We start from the raw sequence: 24,777 nt of genomic DNA on the forward strand, positions 1-24,777 counted from the left end.
TATGGCAACTCAAGGAGGGGACTTGCGAGCTGAATAAGATAGTGGAACAGAGTTAGGAACTAAGCTCACGGTGAAACCCTACTGTATAAACAGACAGATGCTCATGGAGAAGGAGTGAGGGCTGAGAGATACTTACGCGGAGTAAGGACTGGGTTTGAGTTAGCTCGAAGAATAGCTTGGGGAGAAACCCTAGCAGAGTGTCCTGTGAGAGCAGTGGGGATGACGGCTGGTTTCTGAAAGAGTGAAAGTGTACGCATTAGGGCAGACTAGGGTCAGTTTTATCCTTTGGGTCAACTCTTAGGCCCATTAGATTTGGGGCAGCCCTACAAGTGAAAGGCATAAAAGAACAGGGCCTTACATATTTATTATTCTTTAACCAGTGCCACTGGTTAGCATTCTCCATTAAAATAATATAATTCATATAATAGATTTTATAAATACAAGAAATATCTTTTGAGATTTCTAAGCAATATCTCTCTAACACAAAATAAACATGAAAAATGCTAACGAGTGTCCTTAGGGCATTAATTAAGGTATAACTATTGATCTTTAATTTTATCATTTTTATATTAAAAACTAAAATTATTATTTTCATTAATAAAAATTTATATAACAAATTTTATAAAGACAAAAATGTGCTTTAAAATTTATAAACAATACTTTTGACACAAAATAAATACTTTTAAATAACAAAGGCCTTTACTAAAATGCAAGAAAAAAAAATCTCTCTAATACTTAAAGAGACTCTTAGTGGAAGCTTAAAAGGTTTGAAAGGTATAATATTTAATTTTTGCAAAAAAAAAAAAAATCTCTTTGAAATTTATAGTTTTTTTTTTTTTCAAATTCTTGTGTAATGAAAATATTGCACTTTCATGTGAAAATTTTTTCCCTTTCTTCATAATATCTTTTGTCACTCCTTCAAATTAATTTTATTTTTTTATATTTAATTATATATTATTTTTAATAATATTAAAATATAATTATTTTATTATTTAATTATTTTTAATTTTTTTATAGGTGTGTATCAAATAAATTATTACTTACATATGTATATCACTTATGGATTTTTTATCCTTTAAATAAAGTAAAATTGTATTTATAATGGTTAAGTCAAGATTTATTTAACATCACAATTAATTATACATTGTTGTAAAATTCAAAATATATTAATTATCTTTAACTAGTGTCCTTAGTTATTTTATAAACATTTTGGAATTAATAAGGTCTTTATTAAAAAGCAAAAATGTTTCTGACATTTCATTTCAAAGTTTAGGTAATTAAATTTTTTATATTTATAACTTTATGTCTTTATAATTAATAATTTTAGATAATAAAATATTAGCTGTTCCTTTAAGATAGAGAATTTTGTGAAGTTAAGGGAATATTGAAAAAGATGATCGAAATATTGGAACAAGGAAATTAAACGAAGTTTCAAATTTATATTTTAATTATTTTTTTATTATAAATTTTTTATTAATTTAAACTTTTTCACATTTAATTATATTTTAAATTTTAACAACATTAAAATATAATTATTTTATTATTTAATTAATTTTTAATTTTTAATTGACATGCATTAAATAAAATATTAAACACATTTGTATAATATTTATAGATCTTTTTATCCTCTAAATAAAATAAAACTACGTTAATAATTATTAAGTTATAATTTGTTTAATATCACATTAAACTTTTGTAAAATTTAATATGTATTAATTATTTTTAACCACAACAATAGCAACTTTAGTTTAAATTAATTTTAATAAGTAATTTAAGAAATATATAAACTATCTCCAACATGTTAATGACAATTTGAATATGTTAATCCCATGATTGAAAGAATATAAGGTAGGGATATTTTGACTTGAAATATTTAAATGAGTTTATTTATGTTTTTATTTGTAGATGTATTTTTGATTGAAAAAAATATTTTCTATTGAAGAGAAATAATTTAGGTTTAATTATGCCTTTGGTCCCCATTTTGGAGTCAAAATCTCAAAATGGTACCCAAATTTTTAAAAGTCTCAAAATGGTCCCCTTTTTTGTTGAAACGTCTCACGTTTGCCCTTGCCGTTAGGTTAAGTTGACACCGTTAGAGGGAGTGCCACGTGTCAGTTCCTCGATTTTTTGAATTTTTTATTAATTTTTTTATTATTTTTAATTTTTTTTTTGAATTTTTTTAAAAAAATTTAAAAAAATTGCCACGTGTCAAGCTGTCATCGTGCCACGTGGCAGTGACCGTGACACGTGTCAGTATTACGCCACGTGTCATTTTCTTAGTCTCAATTTGGTCCCTTTATTTTAATTTGTCTCAATTTAGTCCCAATTTTTGTAAAAATTAGCAATTTTGTCCCTCTCCAAATTGAAATCAAATTTAATTTCTGTATAAATGTACACAAATATTTCCATCAAAATTGATATTTCAAGTAAATATTTTTAACCAAATTAAGTTCATTTAATTAATATTTTACATTGAACTTTATTTAAAATGGTTTAAAAGTTGTTAATAGAAAAAAATTCATAAATTACCTAGTTCATGTTACAATAAAACACATATAAATTTAAAATTTTAAAACAATTTTAAGTAAAGTTGAATGTGAAACATAATTTTAACTAAACTTAGCTATGTTAAAAATATATAATAAAAATAAAAATTTGAATACAAATATCAAATTTAATAAAAATATTTGTATAACATTTATATAAAATTAAATTTTGTTTCAATTTGAAGGGGGACAAAATTGCTAATTTTTACAAAAATTGGGACTAAATTGAGACAAATTAAAATAAATGGACCAAATTGAGACTAACAAAATGATACGTGGTGTAATACTGACACGTGTCACTATTACTGCCACGTGGCACGATGACAGCTTGACACATGGCAATTTTTTGATTTTTTTTTTAAAATAAAAAAAATTAAAAATAAAAAAAAATTAATAAAAAAATCTAAAAAATCGAGGAACTGACACGTGACACTTCCTCTAACGACGTCAACCTTGGCTTGACGAGAAGGACAAACGTGAGACGTTTCAACAAAAAATGGGACCATTTTAAGACTTTTAAAAATTTGGATACCATTTTGAGATTTTGACTCCAAAATGGAGGCCAAAGAAATAATTAAACCAATGGTTTAACATGCTGTAAACAAAGAGAATGAGAATGGAAAAGTTTGAAACGCAGCGAGTGAAATGAACTCACTCACGAGTAGTGTGACTCTTGGACTGGAGTGAAATTTGGGCGCCAAAAGCTATTTTAGGTTTCAATTTTTTCTTCTCTTTCTCTCAATCTATTAGTGTTTTCATTTTTTATAAAATTCCATTTTCTCGCCTCTCATTAATATTCACTCTCATCACTCATTCACCACACAGAAGCAGAAAAGAAGATTCGAGAAATGTCTGGGAAGGCGAAGAGGAGAGACGAAGACGGTGCTTCCGACGCCGACTCTGAAGGCCACGCGCCGCCCAAAAAGACCTTCAAGAAGGATTCCGACGAGGAATCCGACTCTATTGTCGTCTGCGAGGTTCACTTCTCTACTATGCTAGGGTTTATCTTTTTTCCTTTTTTAAAAAAAATTTATTTTACCGTTTATTTACTATGTTATTTTGGTGAAATGTAGATTTCTAAGAACAGGAGGGTTTCTGTGAGGAACTGGCAAGGCAAGGTTGTGGTTGACATTCGCGAGTTTTACTCCAAGGATGGCAAGCAATTGCCTGGCAAGAAAGGTTAGATTATTTTTGACGGTTTTGTTTGATTTTTTTTTCGAAATTATTTGGTTCTTTGATTTTTTTTTTTTTATGTACTTTTCTTACATTGGTCTGAGTTTATTTTTAGTTCAGTGGGTGCGTTGTTTGAGGAATAGGAAGGGTTTTGATTTAATTTTGCAATGGTATAAAATGTATTTTGCTGGATGGATTGAAATAATGCTATCTCATACCCTATGACTCTTGTGGTGTGGCTCATTCTTTTTTCAAGAAGGTAGTTAAAACGATGAATGTGATGATGATATGTTCTGGCTGATGATCTATGCAGTTCTTACTTGTAGATTGGTAATGTATTATTGATAAGATTGATGATAAGCACGTTCCGTAGGATATCAGGCCACCTCTTTGAGATATACTTTTCTGATGTGGGTTTTGTTGGACATTGATTCATGGTTGTGTAATTTGTTGTTGTTAGTTACTGGTTACTCATAGCCCAGTTTTTTTGTCATTTTGTGAGTAAAGGAAACTCTAGCTCATTGTAATGTATGTATGATTTTGGCAAACAGTTAGGCTTAGGATAATATGAAAATTTGATTAATTTTTATGATTTTGAACTTTGTTACTGTTGATATAAATAAATTTATTAAATGTGTGAACATTCAATTTGATTTTGTTTAAGAATATGGATGTTTTTTCTATGAATGAATTGGAAGTAATACTTTACCATATCATTTGTTGGCTTATGGGAAATAATGTTAAGGTGTAGATATGGACTGCATTTTTACATAATTATCATGGGAAATAAGGACAGGGATTTCTCTTCTCTTCCTGCCTACATGTTTTCTTTTATGTTTCTGCTGTATTCCCGTGTTTTCTTGCTACATTCACACATGTATTTATGTTGTTTATTATAATCGCCGTGTATTTTGAGTAGGACAGAGAGAGTGAGAGTATTTTTGAGTATTTACTTGTATATTAAAGCAGAATAATGGCTACTCGGCTATTTTCTATCTTGTCATAGCATTTTGTCGTTGGCTGCTATATACTGATATCCTAGATCAGTAGCTATGCATTTATATTTAAAATTTGCTTTTGCTGCTAACCAATGTTCTATTTTTTCGAACAATAGTTTTTTGGCTTTTGACCTGATTAACTTTTCAAAGGTCCTGATTTATGCCATCCATTTGTTTCCAAGGTCATGCTTGTGCAGTGCAATTGAGGCATCCTTAGATGGCCTGTGAAGTTCTTCCAGGAAATAGATTTTGTTGTCTGCTGTTTGTCTTCATTGAAAATTTGATTCTTGATAGAGCTCATTGATATATGATATTTGATATGTATCCATTTATTTTAAACCCAGGGTTACCCTAACATCTTAAATTTGTTTTCAGGTATCTCGTTGACCATGGATCAGGTATATCTTGAAATAATTTGGATGTTGCATGCTTACAAGTTCTTTTTCTATGCATATCATCAATACACACTTTATTTTTTTCCTAAAATTTTTGAAGAAATGATTTTCGAGCTAGCAACTAATGATTCATTTTCTTTCTCGTATACAGTGGAATGTGCTTCGCACTCATGTTGAAGAAATTGACAAAGCAGTCAGTGAAAATTCTTAGGAAATGGGCACCTTGTGTAATTACTAATCTACAAAACGACATGTTTATACAGTATTTTGGATTATTAGAACAACACTGAAGGGTTATGTGATGTCTAATCACACCTTTTCTAAGCTGCTACTGCTATTGTAGGTTTTGGATGTCTAGCTTTGCTTAATGGTGCCTGTAAAGTGAGCAGTTATATGCTAGTTTTTATCTATATGCTCTGCTTCCAGTCTACTTGTGGAACAAACCTTGGAAGTGTTCTCTTAAAATGGGAAGAAAAAACACGCATTGAAAAATATTTTGCAAATATAACAAACTATTTTCTATTTTTCCGAATATAGTCATATAACGTCTTTTAGTAGGCATTTTTTAATATTTCAGGAGCATCTCGTCTTAAATTAAAGATTATTTTCTTCTTTTGTATTTAATCACATCGGTTTAGAGAATTTTATCGTTCTTCTCCGACTCTTCTATTTGCCTACTTCATCTTTTTGCTGTTTAAAAGAATAAAAATGAGGTTTGTAGGGTGAGTGTATGCATACATAACTTTTGATGTAATTCAGAGTAGGAACTCCATAAATGAATGCAATTCTTTTCATATTTCAGAAAAATATAGTTGAGTAGTTTAATCTATTAGTTTAACTTCTAAAGTAATTTCTTCCACGCTTTTGGAGAATTTTGGTGACATGAAAATTTAAAGTATTCCCATAATTAGATCTATTATTTAAAAGACTTTTATAATGTTAATGGGAGTTGTCAAAGGGTTCAGGAACATTTTTAAATTTAATATTGCATTTTCATTAGTTAGTGCTGGTCTAAATCAACGTTATACGAGAAGGAATTTGTATGAAGTCTCTGGCTGGCTACAGTTCTGTCATGCATTGAACTTCGTAAGATGAATTCCCACCCATATGATTTACACGGCAAAATTGATAAAATAAAGTAAATGAAATTGGAGCAATTTTGCATCAAGTCACTACTGAGAACGCAACACTTTTAGAGCTTGAAGCTCTTAATCAATGAAAGTTAATCAAAGCACAAAATACATGACAAAATCATTTCTAAAAATCTAGAATGTCGAGCTACAACAATCATCTGGACGTGCACATATCCTCTGCAAGCATCACTTCATTATTTCTGAAGTTGAAAATGCTTCACCCAATGCATTTTAATTTTTGGGGAATTATGGTGAAAAGTGGCATATACAGAATTTGAAGAGTTAGGAATAGATGTCCAATGGAAACGTCTAGATTTTACCTGAAGATGAGTGTATAAGAAAGTTGGGGTAGTGGATAACTTGATACATGTTTTCATTTAACATCATTATACAGCAGGTATGGTTATAGATCCCATGTGAAGTACTCTTGGCAGGATCTGCAACAATGCAAAGCTTGTAAGATTTGAGGCAGCAAGCAGTAGTATTGAATATAACCAGATAAGATGAATTCATCCATACCTCACCCAATCGTGCATTGATTTTCAAGGGCACAAAATCATCAGCACGCGTCACACCCACGTTCACAATTGCAGTAGCAGCACCAGCCTCGTGAGCTGCTCTGTGAAAGTCAATTTCACAATAAAATGAAAAATATTTCACTGCTTGAAAATGGGGATCAAAAGCTTCTTTCCAATTAGAGTTTTGAAGCTAATTACAACAAATAGTTTTCTAATTTCAAATGATATTCTTATATGTATCTCATTCTCAATACTATAATTGCATAAATTGCAACAACTGGATTTTTAATTTCAAATATTATCATTATTATTAGTAGTAATAGTAACATTAGTATGTTGTGTATACAAATATTATAATTTAGATAATATAGACACCATAACTAGAAGACCCTGAGACATTGTAAACTTCAATCTACCTGACAAGTCGAAAAGCAGACATGGTCATCAGAGACGACCCAAGAACAAGAAAAGCATCACATCTTCTGGACGCTTCCATTGCCATATCAGCTCGGTCCTTGGGAACATTATCACCAAAGAAGACAACCTTCATAGTTATCCAAAACGAGAAAATTAAAGACACCAGTTAATAAGACCAATCAAAACGACCACACATTTTCAGATACATGATTGACTAAGTATGATTTTTCTCTGTCCATAGAATAATTATTTTTTGTTCAAAATGCACTTGTATTCTGTTCCTTCAGCTGAATCATGAAATATCTTGAATAACATCCGTGAACTTATTCAAGAGGAGATATAATGCACCAAATCATAACACACGAAAGAGATACATTAGAGAACACACCAAGATTTATCATAAATAGAACTACAAAAAATAATACTCAACTTCAATGGTCATCAACATGGAATTTTGTCTCAGGGATGACAAATAAGCTGCATGCTCCAACACTCGTGAGTAAAATTCATAATGAAATGGATATTAATTAGGTATCTTTAATGGATGCCTATGGGTAATAATGAGTCACTTGTTGATGGGCTGATACAAATATCATTATATCCAACTTGCATATACCCCACTATCCTTTACCACTATTCAGCTTCTCTGCATTTCAAGTCGTGCAATGCTTTATGGTAGTATTTTTCTTCTCTGAGAAGTAGAGAGGGTGTGCTCATAGGCTCCCGGTATCAGATTCATAATTATAAAGTAATGATTAAGATTTCTTATACTCATCTTGCCACTTGTTACCAACTAGATAATAGAGAACAATACTAACAGGCTAAAGTATTCAGAAAAGTATCAAGCACAACCAAATATTTCAACTGAAAGAAACCGGATGGCTTACATCAGGTTTGAGAACTCCATTGCACTTATGACATGTTGGGATTATAAAATCCTCCTCCCAAAATCTTTCATCAATCTCAATATCACCATCGGGTCTTTGTTTCATGCCAAAGCTCTTATCTGATCCAGGGTTTCCATGGTCCAAGTTATCAATTGCTTCCGCCCACTGGTTTATCAGAAAAAGAAAACTCAGAACAGAAGAATGCAGTCCTATTATTTTGAGAAATGAAAACTCCAACTACTGCATAAAAGCATTGATAAAATGAAGCAATATATTGTTGCCTTCAAATGCACAGTAATGACGCAAGCTATGTTCTACTTTCAGAGTTTCAGTTTCAGTACAAGGAACACATCGGGCACGTAATAGAAATTGTGGAAATGATCTCAACATGCAAAACATAATTCGTAAGAAGACTCAACTAACCATCCTAATATATACTCAGCGTTGTAATTCTACCGTACACAGTTTAGTAATCCCTGCAAGATTCAAGATGAACCCCTCAATGAATTGTCTTTTTATCTCCTTTATTTATGTGCAGTGTGAAGGAATTTAAGAAAACAATAAGTATTTGAGGAAGTTTTACGAGTTAAGAAAGTCTCTAGTAGTGCCTGCAACAAAGGGTATAAGTCTTAGTTAAAACATGAGCTTGAATAGCTAGTATTATTACACGTGCCATTTGGAATATTTCAGAGTTTTTCCCATACTTATCTTTACCTTTAGCAATGAAGCAAGGACTCTAACAAACATTCAACACGACACAGGACTCAGACACAAATATTCCTGAAACAAATAATGTCTAAAGTATAAGACACGAGGACATACAAAGAGAGACGCAAAAAAAATGAAGTTCGAGCAACATAACAAAATATCTAATTTGACGGTATATTCACCTTTTTAAATCAACCTTCATAAGAAATGAAAAAAACATTACTTTTGTTAATATTTCATATTATATTTTAAGCTAACTTTTTAAGCGATAAAAAGTGAATTTATGAGTTCAAACCAACCAAAAACAATTTTTTACTGTATACCTAATTAAATCAGAAGTGTACATGTGGTGGGGGAAGAGTAAAAACGTGTGCGACACAGTGACACTTCAACCCAGAGATGTATCTGTGCTTCATAGCTTTTTGGTTCACATTACTTCTCGACAATCAGATCCCATCCTAAATCTAAAAAGTATGAACCATTTAATGGTATCACTATTCTCCCAATGTCATACACCCTATGATTGAGCAGCAGCTGCACCATTCTTCTCCTTCTATGACTTCTCTCTTCCTCAGATTTAAGAGAATAAAAAAGAGGAGAATTATTTCACCCAAGAAAAACCAACCCAAAGAAATCAAGACCTTTAGTCAAATAGAGCTTACACAGATACTATAATTATCAAACAACAGAGCCATTATGACTCATATCTAAATGTTACATCTCTCAACATGATAATATACTTTATCCCTAGAACAAAAGATTATAAGTATCATGACTTAATCATAAACTCATTTCAATGGCAATTTTCTCATTATAGAAACCACTTCTTAAGCTCTTATTCATCGATCATACAATTTTTCTATTAGCTGCAAATCCTAACCTTTGGATTAAGGGCTTTCAACTCGTCTTGAAATAAGCTCCGGCAAAAGGAATATCCACAATCTATACAAATTACAGTGTATACAGTCCCATGTATTTCTAATGGGTTGCTACCAGCACGATGATGCAGCCTGCAAATGAGGTCCAGTGAAATTCCAGGATAGCCATGCTTTTAACATCTCATGTTTTCCAAATAAGCAAATTTATAATTGTAAAAGGTACCTATCAACATTTTGGGTAATCATAAAATCTATTCGGCCAGCTTTATCTAGTGTTGCCAAAGCAGTATGGGCAGCAGATGGTTGCGCCTCTGTAAATCGTCTCCACCCAGCATAGCTCCTTGCCCAATATCTCCTCCGAGCTCGACTTGAACGGAGAAACTCCTTTTAAATAATGTCAAAAGAAACGAGAACTTAAGACATAGATTAAGATGAAGGGACTTCATGAGTCATGACTATTTTGGCATGCAAATTTAGCTGAGTATTCTTCATCAAAGTCATTGCCATAAGCATTCAAATTTAAATATGCACACATGAACTTGAAGTCCTTTTTACCCATCTGTAGATGGTTAGTATTCAGTTTTCCCTACTCTTTTGGTTAATAACTTCTTCTTCTTTTTTTCTCAAAGAACACAACCAAAGATAATGGCATACTGCAGGTATTGTGTTCTTTCTTTTCCCCTATGAACAGTAACATCTAATGTATTTGAAAAATGATATGAAATCCCAAGCCATTAAAGCAACATCTGGAATGTGATATCTCAAAGAATTCTTCTATAGTTAACCCTTTTTCCTTCTTCCATTGGCCATGTTTTTCTAAATTATTTAGGCCATATCAGGGTATAATCTAATTTAACACGCCTTTAAATTACCTGATGGGTTATTGGTTTGAAACCAGAACTATAAGCTCCATTGGGGCTGCAATAAATAATAAACTGCTCTCAGTTAAGTGAAGAACAGATAAAGGAAAATAAAGTCAGCAACATGAACAATAAACCTTAGTAATTCATTCCATATTCTCAAGATTTCAAACTCAAAAAGGATGACACCTATATAATCTTTACACTCAACAAGTACGGGATATCTCTTTGATTCCACTGATGATTGAAAATGGAAACTGATCAGAATTAGCACTAGTGACAGTCGATGGCGACCCCTCCAATTGATGAGTCATTGATGCATTTGGTTTCAACTACTTACACAGTTAGTAACTTTGTTTTTTTTTTCTTAGCCCTCTTTGCTACACATACACAATTACATATTGATGCAGCAATGTCGTTAGAATTTTTTTTTTTCAACTAAACAATTCTTCTAAAAGCATAGGAAAGAATAAGATCAGATTCGTATAGACTGAGATCAGATTCATGCGATCTCATACATATAATCACATCTTGCTTTTATAATAAAGGGAAAGTAAGAACCCAATATTCTAAAGGAAGTGGTAGGATCAATAGAAATGTGATGAAGTATAGTAAAAGTTATGAATCAAAGTACAGTATCTATAACATGGCCAAAGAAGAAAGTAGCTAACTGAGTAAAACATTTAATCCTTTTATGTTGCCATCGTTGAATGCTTAATGCTACATCTACAAAACTTACACGGTTCAAATAATAAAAACAGAGGAAATAGTTTTCAATATCATAAACAAACTCTCGCAAGTAGCAATTATGAGCAAATGTTTTACTTTCGCCCAATAAAAACTTTAGGTAACTTCATGAAGTTAGAATGTAGTACATAGAAGAGCCAGAACCTTCTGTAGTCGGGGATGCCACACTCTGTACTGATTCCAGCTCCAGTCAATACCGTGAGCTTGGTACTGTACGTTGAAATTGAAGTTCAGTTAGGGAACTGTTAAAATTTACAAAATGAAAACTATCAAAGTACTGTTATTATTACATATAGTATGCATGGAGGGATCTAATATACTTCTAACCCGAAAAAAGACAGATTAAGAAAATTAACCTCTGGTCCAAAAATTCATACAAAAGATGAACATCTTTGATACTGGGAGGATCTGCTTCTGGAACTGTCTTCTTATCCCTTGAGATATTAGACAAGGCCTTTTCTTCATTTCTTGGGAAGGTCCTAGGGATAGAGATTCGGCACGTTGTATGTACAAGTCTCACACTACCTTTAAATGATACAAGTCTTTCACCTCTTCTTGCTAAGTGCCAATTTCCACCCATTGGTTTAACAATATCTATTAAGATGAAATAATTTGCACAAACACAATGATATAATAGTGAGTCAAATAAGCCACTACTGTGAGGAATAACTCAAATTAAGAGTTTGTGTGTGAGTGCAACAGAAAAAGCTTGAATGCAAGGGAAGCATACTTGCCTGTTATAAGACTCCCCAACACTTTCCTCACAACCCCAAAAGACTGTTCGTTTAGATAAAAAACAAAAAAGACATTGTTAGTTACATCAATAACTATGTTTCGGAATCTATAGTCAAATGAGTAACAATTTGAAGGACAGGGAATGCTAGTATCATTAACCATGTTTCTAGAAAACCCTCCTTGCAATAGTGATCCAAATTACCGGGAAAATGGTTATCTATTTCAATTTTGTCGAGTTTCTGATTCTTCGTTTACTCATAATTTCCAATTTATTTGCAGTAATAGACTCTGGTAGAGAGAGAAAGGGAACTTACAGTGAGAGAGAAAGACAAAGACATTTTGTTTGTGTGGTGGAGAGAACAACCAAACAACCTTGCGCATCGCTCTTTGGCCTTTCACTCTGGATTTCGGTTCATTATGTTCAACCACTTCCACGTCGCATACTTCTCCGCCGACTATAACACAGTTTGTTTTCTTTTCCAAAAACACATCATATATCAATAAATCTATGATCTTTTGTTAGAAAAATGAACTTAATTAATAGACTATCAATCAATTAAATGTGTTTATGTAACACCCACTTTTATAATCTTTACCATAAAATGTAAACAAAATTTGTCATAAATTATGGAATCATCCATTTGATTAATGATATGTTTTTATTGAAAATCTAATTAATAATATTCAGAGAAGTTTGTTTACATTTTTTTTATTCACAAAACCTTGATTCCAAATATAATTCTATTAAGAAACAAAAACCATAAAGATAAGAATAAGTAATGTAGTTTAGTTTAAAAAACAATATTTGTAGAATAACAATATATATATATATATATATATATATATATATATATATATATATATATATATATATATATATTATTAAAATTTTAGCATGAAGATTGTGAAGATGATAATAGTGAAAATAATTTAAAAAATGAGTATGAAATTAACTAATCAGCCATATATTAATATACTGTGAATATATACAGAATTATTTTCTTGTGAATGTGGAGGTCAAGTATGTCATCTCAAATTTGTATAAAATTAATTAAGTTACTTTCTATCAAACAAAATGAAATGTTAGTTAAATAAATTTGCATAATAACAATATTAGAGTAATAACATGTATTAGTAAAAAAATTGGATAATAAAATACTAGAGTCTTTCTACAAAGTAAATTTAAATAAATTACATTACAAAATATTAGTTTTAAAATTTCATATATATAAACAGAAAAAAAAAAAAATGTACGAAATGAAATTCTAAATAAGTATTGAATGATTAATATTTCTCTCATTTATACCTTTATTTTGATCACTGATATCCAAATAAGTTCATTGATAATGATTAACAGGTGGTAAGTATTGGATACCATAACACACATATCTCATTGTTTGTAAGTATTTTTTAAAGATACTGTTTAGGATTTATTATAGATTTTACTCATGAATATTTAACTATAATTTTTTTTTTACCGCCGCAGTAAGTGAAGGACTTGCCACGTAAAATTTCAAACTAATTTTTAAAGACTTTGAGTTTTCCGGGACAACACCACGGCCAAAAGTGTTGGGATGTCTATATAATTGATTGTATTAAGAATGCACATTGGTAATTGCATATAAAGTTTACAAAGGTTCTAAATTTGTTGATTTCGTAATCTTTTAAATTTAGCTGAGAGCTTGTAGGATATCATAATAGAATTTACTTGTGCAAAGTCGATCTATATCTATACTTAATACAATTGAAGATAGTAAAAAGTACAAAAAATTATTATCAAACACAAAAGACAATACATCTATATCTACTATATCTACTATATAACTAAGAAAACTTAATCCTAATGAAATTACTTACTTACCCTAACTTATTTTTTTAACAAGTGTCCATTTTTGTGGTTTTTTTGGCATTTTACATAATTTGCACATCACTTCTCCAACTGACACATGTCAACTCTTTTTTATACTTCATATATTCACTTCATCATACTTTCATATTCATCTTTTTCCTTTAATCTTCAAAGTTTTCCACCTCCTACGTTCATATTCATCTTACTTGAAAGTTAGTTCATTCTTTTTTTTTCATAGTTTGGTTGAAAGGTTACTTTTGTAGATGCTTTGATATTCTTTGGTTGATTTTTTTTATTCTTCAACTTGCTTTAAAGCTTCAACCTTTCTTGATTTTGTTTCGTTGAAAGCTTCAACCTTACGTTTGTTGTTGCTTTGATCTTCCTTTTATATTGTTTTTTTGAAGTTGCAAGGTTTCTTATATTTTGCTGGTTTAAAGTTAGTTTCTTCCTTTTATCACAGTATTTTTCTTACCTTTCTTGATTTTTTTTGGTTCAATGTTGAAGCTTTAATGTTTCTTTATTTTTTTGGGTTGAAAGCTTCAACCTTATATTTGTGGTTGTTTTGTTTTTCTTTGTAGTTGTATTTTGAAGTTCCAATGTTCCAATGTTTTAACTTTGAAGCTTCAATCTTTCTTGATTTTTTTTTTTTTTGGTTCTATGTTGAGGCTTTAACCTTTGATGATTTTTTTTGGTTAAAAGTTTGTTCTTTTATTAGTTATATGGATCTCATGTTTATATATTGCTTTTGTAGATGGTTAGGAAACTTGATATGATCAAAGATATTGGTGGAAATAGAGAAACATTGAAACTAGCAGTCAAAATTATCGATCTCTGGGTTGTGGAAAACAAGGATTAGTCTGGATCAAAAGGACACATGGAGATGATTCTTATGGATCAAAAAGTAACTTACTTGGTCAAAGGTTCATTTTTTTTATACGAAGATATACTATGGTTTTGATTTTTGTATAAAGTTGTTTTAAAAAAATCAAACTTTTCTATTCATCTTCTTCAAAATAGGCTATTATACCTTTTGCTTTCATTTGTTCAGTTGTTATTCATCAAAGGTTGTATGTACTCATTTTTTAACCCAACTTTGTTTTTGTATCTATAGTTTTCAATTATCAAAGTATTTTCCTATGCTTCTTATTCAGTAAAAATCATCTTCAAGGTTAGGTGTTCTTTAACCCAACTTCAGATTAGTGTGTTTGTTCGTAAAGAAGAAGTTTCTGATGTTGTCTTACTTTTATTTCATAATTGATTCTTTAGTAAAGTTTTTTTTTGGAAAGTATTCTTTTGTATGCACTTATGCTCTCCTTCTTATGTTAAAGTTTAAACTTTTGTTCATTTTCTTCTTCTTCTTTGATTTATTCTTCTAAAATTTTTAGAAGCTATTGAAGAGAAGACCAAATAGCTCTTGAAGATCAACATGATGTTTTCAAGCAAAAGGATAAATATTAGTTTTAAAAGGGTTGATTTTCAAAAGGTAAAATTTTTATGATTTCATTATTTTGTTTAAAGGTTAAGTTTTTCTTCTTCTTGAAGGTTAGGTATTATGCAATCCAATGTTTTTTTATCTTCATTCTGGACTCAGGTTTTCTGGTACGTAAGTATGCTCTCTTTCTCATTTTCTTCTCAGTTGGCGTTGGGATGTGATGCACATAGTGCAAAATAGTTGTGGGTTGGAGAAAATGGGACATTTTTGTTTAATATATTATTTCTAAAAATTATTTATGCTTTTGTATGTTTTTGTTTAGTTTTAAATATGTTTTCATTCCTTTTTTGCATATTAATGTTGAAGTAATGTTCTTCTTTTCCTAATTTTAGTAGACTTTTGTTGAGGTTTATAGCTTCAATGAAAGTATTTTTTATCCAGACGCAAAAGGCATGTCCAGAAGTCGAAGGAATGAATCCTATAACAAAAGCAAATATTTGGGAAATGAAAAGATTTAAAAAGACAAATTATTATTACAATAACAAAAAGCAAATGTCGAGTTGAAAAATGAAAAGACAAGTTATCATTACAACAACAAAAGTAAACATCAAAATTAAAAAATGAAAAGACAAATTATTATTACAATAACAAAAGCAAACGTCAAAATTGAAAATTGAAAAGATAAGTTATCATCTATATTCATAGATAGTGGTAAACATTTAATTTTATATCATTTTGTATCTTTATATGAAAACTAGCCCACTGATTTCATACAACACCTTTAACACAATATCTGATAATGAAAACCAATAGTCAATACTTAAAAAATAATTTAATTAAATTATTACAATAACAAATCATTTCAAAAATAAAAAGACTTAAAAATACAAGTTATTATTAGAATAATAAATGCAAATGTCAAGTTGAAAAATGAAAAGACAAGTTATCATTACAATAACAAAAGTAAACCTCAAATTTGTTAAATGAAAAGACTTGAAAAGACAAGTTATTATTACAATAACAAAAGCAAATGTCAAATTGAAAAATGAAAATACAAGTTATTATTAGAATAACAAAAGTAAACATCAAAATTAAAAAAATGAAAAGATTTGAAAAGATAAGTTATTATTACAATAACAAAAGCAAACGTCAAACTTAAAAATTAAAAAGACTTGAAAAGACAAGTTATCATCTATATTCATCGATAAATGGTAAACATTTAATTCTATATCATTTTATATCTTTACATAAATACTAACCCACTCATTAGGTATACATGATCATATAAAAAAAATTTCATAAACATTATTTTTATTATTTATATTTTCCATATTCTTACAATAAGAAAAACAAATGTCAAAAAGAAAAAATTAAAAGACTTAAAAAAACTAACTATGCTTTTAGATTCATTTATAAGAATACTAACTTACTCATTATATATAAAGATGACATCACATAATATTTAATAAATATTAGTTTAATATATTTATCTTTTCATATATTTTAATAAAAATGTGGAATTTATTATGTCAATTATTATATTAAAATATTATAATTCAAACTATTTCAAAATATTATATAATATTTCATTTAAATATTATAAACTTACATTCATTAGCCTTTTTAATTAGCCTTTTTAATAAAGTTAAATTGTCATTCTTAATTTTAATTAGTACGCGGTTTATATCGATACCTTTTAAGTCTATTTGCTATTTGCTATTTTATGATTTTAAATATTGACTAATTTTAAAATATTAACTTTTTACCTCCAACAGTTATAAGAAAAAGACTGATCAAGTTGGCTCTTTCAATTGTATTTTTTACGACGCCTATAATGATAAACCTAGCAAGAGGTTAGAAACATGACATATGGAGTGGGTATACATTTTACTTAACAGATACACACAATATTTTGTAGATTTTAATATAGCAGTTTAATATATTCCAAGTTTAAACTGTACTCCAGTTTGAATGACAAACTCAATAGTGAATATTTGAGACAATTTAATGTTTGAATTTATTAATTGAAGTTTAAATTGTTGTCATCCTTCTTTGCTGCAATTTTGGTAGATCAATAACTCAATAGTCAATAGTGTTGATAATATTACATTTACACAAAAATTGAATTTAGTACATTTAATGAAGGGTCTTGCTAACCAGTGCCATAAGGACATTGGTTAAGGATAATTAATATATATTAGATCCTACAAAAGTACATAAATAAGTGTGATATTAAATCAAATCTGACCTAATAACTATTAATAGAACTTTATTTTCTTTAAAGGATAAAAGTATCCACACATATTGTACATGTATTTCATATTTTATTTAATGTTCACAAATAAAAGTTAAAAACTAATTAAATAATAAAATAACTATATTTTAATATTGTTAAAAATTAAATATAATTAAATATAAGAAAGTTTAAATTAATAGAAAAACCAACACAAAAATAGTATTAAACATTTTAAAATTAAAAAAAACATAAGAAAGTATAAATTAACAGAAAAAAAAATAGTGTTAAATATCTAAAAATGTTACAAAAAAAGAGAACAATTAAAGTGTCAATTTGAGACTTAATTAATTTTTTTTTCTTTTTAGTAGAGACCTTAAAAATTTCAAAGTCCTTGTTTTGTAATAGTAAGTTATTGTCTAAGAATTTAAAATGGTATTTTTGTCTTTATAAAATTTATTATGTGCATTTATACTATTTTAATTATTTCAGCTTTCAATGTAAAAATGATGATACCAAAACACATTTATTATTCCTTAACCAGTGCCCTAACGACACCGGTTAGCATTCTCCTTTAATGAATATGGATGAATATATAATTAAAATTTTCAACATTGGAAACATAAATCATGAATTGGCATGCATTTAATGGGCATAATTAAAGTTTTCTACATTAGATATATAAATCATGATTTGACATTCATTTATGAAATGAATGGATATGAACTTACACTTAATGATAACACATGCATTTATTAATTAAATGGACATGAAAATGAGATATTTACACTCAATGAAAAGACAAATGAAGATGAAAAGACAAACTCAACACTCAATGAATAGATATGCATTTAATAAGTCAATTGTCATGCACTTAATGAAATTAGATTATTGTACAAGTCATTATTTTATCTACTCCTACACGCAAATAAAAGTTTTACGGTCCTCCAAAAGATATGCATTTATTAAATAACATGACATGCACTTAATACTCGTTAGAAAGGAAAAACTTAAAATGAGCAAATGTAAAACAAATTATGTAAGTTACTATTACAAGTGGTTGAGTTACTATTCATTACATTATGACCACTCAATGAAAACACATGCATTTAAATATTTCGACAGTTGTCAAAAAAATACATACCTATTGAATTGTACCTTTCCTGCAACAACTTTATGTGAATGTATGATGTTTTATTGTCACCTACAAATGATATTTTGGTAAAAGTAATTATTTTACGTACTCCATTATGACAATAAAAATATATGCATTTAAGTAATGAATGGACATCCACTTCGTGAAAAAAGTAAAAAAAGCTTGATGAGAACAACTTTATATGGAGATTATTATGTTTTCATGTACTAACTGTAAATCTACTATATAACTAAGAAAACTGAACCTTAATGAAATTACTTTATTACCCCACTTCAATGTGTTGGCACATGTTCATTATTGTGGTTGTTTGGTCATTTTCCAAAATTTCCACACAACTTCTTCTTATGACATATGTACAAAGGTTAGTTTCTATTTATGCCTTTTTTTTCTCCTCTTGACACATCTCTAAGGACTTTTATGTAAAGCAACGATGTGATGGAAGATGTGACCAATGATGTGATGGAGAAATGGAAGAAAAAGAAGCAAACCATGATGTGATGGAGTAATGGAAGAAAAAAAATCAAACATTTTCTTCTTCCCGCTAAGCTTTATTTCTACGTTTTCTAGGTTTTGTTTTCTTATTTGATTTTATTTCATGGTTCTTAGTTTTTTGGTTTTGCAATTGGGATTGAAATCGAAGAAGTCTACCATATCACTAAGAAAATATACCATCTACTATATATACTATATCGCTAAAAAAATATACCATTAATGCAATTACTAATATGGTTGATCTTCTTTTTTTTACATCTGTCAAAAATCAGGATATTTTTGTAATTATCGTATGATCCAATTTCTTCTCCTCTTGACACATGTCTAAGGACTTTTATGTAATTTTATTTTGAGCACCAATTTTTAAAATAAAACAACCATGATGTGATGGAAGATGTGACCAATGATGTGATGGAGCAATGGAAGAAAAATAAGCAAACCTTTTCTTCTTCCTGTTAAGCTTTATTTATAGGTTTTCTAGGTTTTGTTTTCTTATTTGATCTTATTTCATGGATCTTAGGTTTTTTTGTTTTGCAGTTGGGATTAAAATCAAAGAAGTCTACTATAACATTAAGAAAATATACCATTTACTATCTACTATATCACTAAAAAAATACCATTAATGTAATTACTAATGTGACCCATCTTCTTTTTTTACACATGTCAAAAATTAGAGTATTTTCGTAATTATCATATGATTTAATTTCTTCTCCTTTTGACACATGTATAAGGACTTTTATGTAATTTTATTTTGAGCGCCAATTTTTAAAATAAAGCAACCATGATGTGATGGAAGATGTGACGTCCCGATTACTATATTAAATTATTATTTGATAGAAATATATGGAATTAAATTTTTTTTACCATAAGATTTTCCTTGAGAGAACATTAATAATAACATAACTTCATATTCATATATATATATATATATATATATATATATATATATATAGTTTAGATCTTTGTAATTATTCATGAAATATTACAAAAATATATATATTTCTATAATATTAAGAGTCTTACATCAGAATAGAAGATTATCTATATTTTTATTATCTCCTAAAGATATTAATAGAAATTATCCACGAGTCAATTTTCAGAAGATCCACTAAAAATATCCAAACAATTCTCACTAAGTATGTTCCTCTTCTGCTGATACAACATGTACATAATGTACATATGAAAGAAAAATATGAAAGGACTGAGGTCTTTATAAACCTTAAATATCAATCTTAATAAACTCAACAAACAATACAGACACTGGGGGCCTAGAATTGGACCTACAACCACAAAACTAGATTTCGTTATACCAGACATATGGATCCATATTTCACTTTTGATGATCCATTATGAACATCAAAAGTTACTTTGGGAAGAATGTTATTTTTTTTAATTAATTCACTATATATATTAAATTTCGTTATATCAGTTTGCATAACCTCACAATTCTCTGCCTTCCAAAGGCTTCTCCTTTTTCTTCTCACCTCTTTTCTCACCAAGAAACCACATTTCTCTTCTTACTAGAGTTCAAAAAGTTTCCTTTTTCTTCTCTAGCTTGATTCTATCTCAAATGTTCCCCTTCAAACCCTAACCTCACTACTTTCCAAAGATTCTTCATTGAAAGTAAATGCTTTGTTCCTTTCTACATCCATTTTCAACTTTCTCTTTTGCTGCATTCTTTTTAGCATTGATCCTCTGTATAGTTCCACTGATTTTTGTCTTATAGGATCTTGCATTTCTTTTTTTTTTTTGCATTTGATTTCAATGATTTTCCAAATTTATAATTCATTCATTTGTTTGACAACTTTTGATTTCACAAATTTTCCTAATCGACGATTCTTTCTTGTGTTTTATAGCTTTCCATTTGAAAAGTTTTTCAACTCCGTTCTTACTTCCTGTGTTCTCGTCTTGCCCACATGGATGACTTTTCTGACCATTTTGAATTCAAAATTTGAAATACATCTTACCCGTGCCTTGACGCTTAGTAATTACTATTTATGTATCTTCATATAATTCAAAAATTCCTCATTTTCTTTCTACTAAAAAAGCCAACCCTACCACCACTCACAAAATGTTGGAGATGCAGGTGCTGATATGCCTTGAAGAAAAAAGGTATATGTGTCTCAAGAAAGAAAAAAGACGAAAGACCTTTTAAAGATTAAAGATTAAAGATACAAGCTCTCAAACTTAGAAGGAGGTAGGTTTGATTTTTATCCTTTCCTATTTCTTTTGTTGTTGTTTATGGTAGGTGTCTATCTTAAACATTTTTGTAGGAATTTAGTTGTCTTTGGGTGTAAATCACAGGTTTGCTTTTGATTTATGTGATATAGGATTTAAATTAGCATACTATAGTATGCGTTTGCTCATATTATTATTTTTTCTTTTCTGTGTCCTACCAATTTTATGTTACTTTTTTTTTCTCAATTTTGTTGTAGAGAAATTTTGGGATGGAAACAGAGTAAGACAAAAAACAAGGGGTTTTTTCTCAACATTTAGATGAGGAAACTCTTCAACAATTAAGATTGTTATTGTTGCCTGTTGGTGTTTATTTACTCTCAAAATAAGATGTTCATAATTATCTCACTTCAATCGGCCCTAGCTCTTTTTCAAGAAAGGTTTCTTCTTTCCCACAATAATAAATGCATTATTCATTTTATATTTCTGCCTTTTGTTATTGGGAATGGCAACTTCATTTATTTTTCAATTTTTGATGTTATGTTCATGCTTTTATTTAACGTGATTTTATTGTGCTAAATTTATCATTTTTGGGCTAAATAAAATAAGAATTTTGTATCTTTTTGTACGAAGCCATTAACCTAAATATAGGTCACCTAGATCTTTCTGTATTAACAGTGAATGTATTAAGGTGAACTATGAAATGCGAGCATTGTCATCTTTTGGTTTTACATTTTTTTCATGTCTTAAGGGTTTATTTTATATGTAATATGTTGTTAGGATTAGCTTATGATATACTAACTTATCAGAAGTGTATTGGGAGAATATGTCACTTGGAGAATTTCAATTTCACAAGCTTGATGATAGTACAAAATATGAACTACAACAATAGGCAATAGATTACTTTAATGTTTGAGCACTTGAAATTGTAATGCCTTCTTGCTAGTGCATTGAAGTCCATATTTCAAAGTTATGAAACACGAGCTGTTATTTGACGGTGCCCCTAACGAGTTTGGTAGCTTTGAAGATGTGTTTAAACTCTATGAAGATAGGATGAAGGTGCATGAGAAGAAGGAGGCTCTAAGAAGAAAAGGTCATCTCCACATTGTGTGTGGATGAAAGAACAATGAAATGAGTAAAACCAATTTATTTTTTGAGTAATTTTTTTTTTCTCTTTTATTTTGGTGTTTTCCCTTTAATTGGCTTGATGTTAGGTGCAGATTAAAAAAAAAAACAAGAGGCAAAATTTAACTAAGTTTTTAACATGTTGTAGTCTAAATGGAAGATTATCTGCAGAGAAATGTCTTAACATTTATCTTTTGAAGCAACAAATTCCACAAGTGTTAAAAGCATATTGAAGTATTTGAGAATATCATCAATTGCATGGTATATTGGGTTTTTGAGAACCATGTTTAAGCTGGAAGGATATCTGATACTCTTATTGAAATAACAAAAAATGAAATCTCAAGTTCTGATGTTGACGAAAATAATGCAAATGCTAGAAGGTTCCAATAGCAACGTAATATGAAAGAGGAAGAACTCAAAAAGTTTAAGAGTTAAATATGTTTTTGGTTCCTCAAGTTTCAATAAATTTTGGAATTAGTTCCTCTTCGAAACTTTATACCAATTTAATCCTTCATCTTTATAAATACGTGGATTTAGTCCTTCTTACCAATTTTTGTTAAGTTTATTTGACATTTTAAACGCATTTTATGATAATATTTGAGTTAACATTGAAGCGAAAATGTGTCAAACGGTATAAACAATTCAAATATTATCATGAAATGCGCTTGAAACGACAGATAAACTTAACAAAATTTGGTTAAAAGGACTAAATTCACACATTTTTAAAGATGAAAGACTAAATGGATATAAAGTTTCAAAGAGGGACTAATTCCAAATTTCATTGAAACTTGAGGGACCAAAAACATATTTAACCCAAAATCTCATTTCATATCACAATTGTTCCGAAGTTTCATGTCAAACCCTAACTTTTCTTCTCCTTCACAGCTTCCATCACTTGCGGGTTTTGAACCGCATCACTTACTCATAGTTTTCATCACTTGTGGGGTTTGAACCGCAAGTTGCTTGCTTCTATTTAAATCACAACGCATTGGGGTTTGTTTCAATTGCTTACACAAGTTTTTTTTCATTCCCAGAATCCATGTTTTCATTTCTCCGTTAGGATTTAATTTATCATGAAATTGTTTGAACTTATAATTACAAAACTTTTGCCTGAGGAGTTGCAGAAATGTAAGTTTTTCCCCCATTTTTTTCATCTTAATGCTTTTAAATGGTTTTCGTTTGACTGCTACTATATGCTTTTGGTCTGTGTGGGGGTTTTCGTTTGGTCTGTGTTTGTGGAATATCAAGAGTGTGTGTGTGTGTATTTCAATGGGAATGGGTAATTTGTGATGCAGTATGTGCTTGCACGTGAGGGGATTGCAACACATACCCCTTAAAGCACACTCCATTTCCCTCCCATAGAAATCAATTCCAAGCTCATGAGAAGGGAGCTTCTGCATATTATGGTGGTTCATATCTACTTCTGCTCATTTTGACAAAATGGTTATCTTATTATATCTTTATATTTTTGTCGCAAACGGAATCGTGACGGGAAGGCGAACCGCAAAAGAAAACGAGTTTTAAAAGAGATTTGGAGTCGCCACCATAGTTAGCACCCTATCGCGCCCACTCGAGGGCAATACCTTTAATTAAAAATGTGAAGTTGATATGGTTTTCAAAATGTTAATTTTCCCCAAAAATAATGAGACAAATAATACTAAAAAGAAACAATTTTTTTTTTTTTATTTTTGGACCCGACAAGGATTGACTTTGGTCCTACGTATCCTTATTAAAAATGAGAAATCAGGGTTACGTAGTTCTTTAAGAAAAACGATTTGGAAAAAATATTTTAAAAAAAGATTTAATTTTTTTGGAGGTGAACCTAACAAGGACTGACCTTGCTCCTACATATCTCACAATGGAGAATTAAGGATCACGTAGTTTTTAAAAAGATATCTTTGTTGTAAAAACGTTGATGTTTTTATATTTTGAAATTTTATATATTTTTTTTGGCATTTTTGAATTACTTGAAAACATGTGTCATACGACGCGAGCGATCTGACAAACACCAAAAGAGAAAGAAAATTATTTTTGGTATTTTTGAAAATGAGTGCCTCACGGTGCGGATGACCGGACAGACACAATAATCCAAAAGAGAACATTTTTCATTTTTTAGATTTTTCTATTTTTTGTAATTTTTATAATTTAAAACATTTTTGTTTTCTCTTTTTTTTAGAGAAAAAAATTTAATAACAAAAAAAGAGGATAAAAGTAAAAAAAAAGAAAAAAAAAATAGTAGTGTGCATGAGTAATGTGTGAGGTGCATGAAGTAAACATGAAACAAGTGTGGCAGGAGTGCGAGGTTAGTAAATATTAGGGG

The 24,777-nt window shown here is 29.5% G+C and overlaps 2 protein-coding genes across 4 annotated transcripts; one reads left to right on the forward strand and one right to left on the reverse strand.

The window, feature by feature from the left end:
- Window positions 1-3,115: 3,115 nt before the first annotated feature.
- LOC114162543 (RNA polymerase II transcriptional coactivator KIWI-like) lies at window positions 3,116-5,522 on the forward strand. Its single transcript, XM_028046466.2, has 5 exons — window positions 3,116-3,259; window positions 3,372-3,523; window positions 3,620-3,725; window positions 5,093-5,115; window positions 5,264-5,522. Exons 2-5 carry the CDS (start codon window positions 3,395-3,397, stop codon window positions 5,321-5,323), a joined length of 318 nt encoding a protein of 105 aa, XP_027902267.1. The 5' UTR covers window positions 3,116-3,259; window positions 3,372-3,394; the 3' UTR covers window positions 5,324-5,522.
- Window positions 5,523-6,237: 715 nt separating this feature from the next.
- On the reverse strand, window positions 6,238-12,502 carry SRT2 (sirtuin 2). Of its 3 annotated transcripts, none has more exons than XM_028045978.2 (11): window positions 12,310-12,502; window positions 11,995-12,037; window positions 11,617-11,854; window positions 11,405-11,470; window positions 10,526-10,571; window positions 9,877-10,037; window positions 9,656-9,785; window positions 8,068-8,232; window positions 7,180-7,307; window positions 6,765-6,859; window positions 6,238-6,682 (listed from the first exon to the last, which is right to left on the reverse strand). In XM_028045978.2, exons 1-10 carry the CDS (start codon window positions 12,331-12,333, stop codon window positions 6,805-6,807), a joined length of 1,056 nt encoding a protein of 351 aa, XP_027901779.2. In that variant the 5' UTR covers window positions 12,334-12,502; the 3' UTR covers window positions 6,238-6,682; window positions 6,765-6,804. The 3 variants fall into 3 exon arrangements, with proteins under 3 accessions (XP_027901779.2, XP_027901777.2, XP_027901778.2); XM_028045976.2 differs by having other exon boundaries at window positions 6,765-6,864; window positions 12,310-12,501; XM_028045977.2 differs by lacking the exon at window positions 12,310-12,502 and adding an exon at window positions 12,155-12,271 and having other exon boundaries at window positions 6,765-6,864.
- Between the last annotated feature and the right edge of the window lie 12,275 nt (window positions 12,503-24,777).

Source organism: Vigna unguiculata, chromosome 9, assembly GCF_037176805.1.
Source record: "Vigna unguiculata cultivar grain cowpea cultivar isolate G323 ecotype 2 chromosome 9, ASM3717680v1, whole genome shotgun sequence".
Classification (NCBI taxonomy): Eukaryota; Viridiplantae; Streptophyta; class Magnoliopsida; order Fabales; family Fabaceae; genus Vigna; species Vigna unguiculata.

Coding starts and splice junctions, on each gene's coding strand:
- LOC114162543 (XM_028046466.2), top strand. CDS start 3,395: ATGTCTGGGAAGGCGAAGAGGAGAGACGAAGACGGTGCTTCCGACGCC. Junction 3,524..3,619: donor ACTCTATTGTCGTCTGCGAG/GTTCACTTCTCT, acceptor GGTGAAATGTAG/ATTTCTAAGAACAGGAGGGT. Junction 3,726..5,092: donor GCAATTGCCTGGCAAGAAAG/GTTAGATTATTT, acceptor ATTTGTTTTCAG/GTATCTCGTTGACCATGGAT.
- SRT2 (XM_028045976.2), bottom strand. CDS start 12,333: ATGTCTTTGTCTTTCTCTCTCACT. Junction 10,038..10,525: donor TCAAACCAATAACCCATCAG/GTAATTTAAAGG, acceptor ATTATTTAAAAG/GAGTTTCTCCGTTCAAGTCG. Junction 6,865..7,179: donor TCTGCTTTTCGACTTGTCAG/GTAGATTGAAGT, acceptor TGACTTTCACAG/AGCAGCTCACGAGGCTGGTG.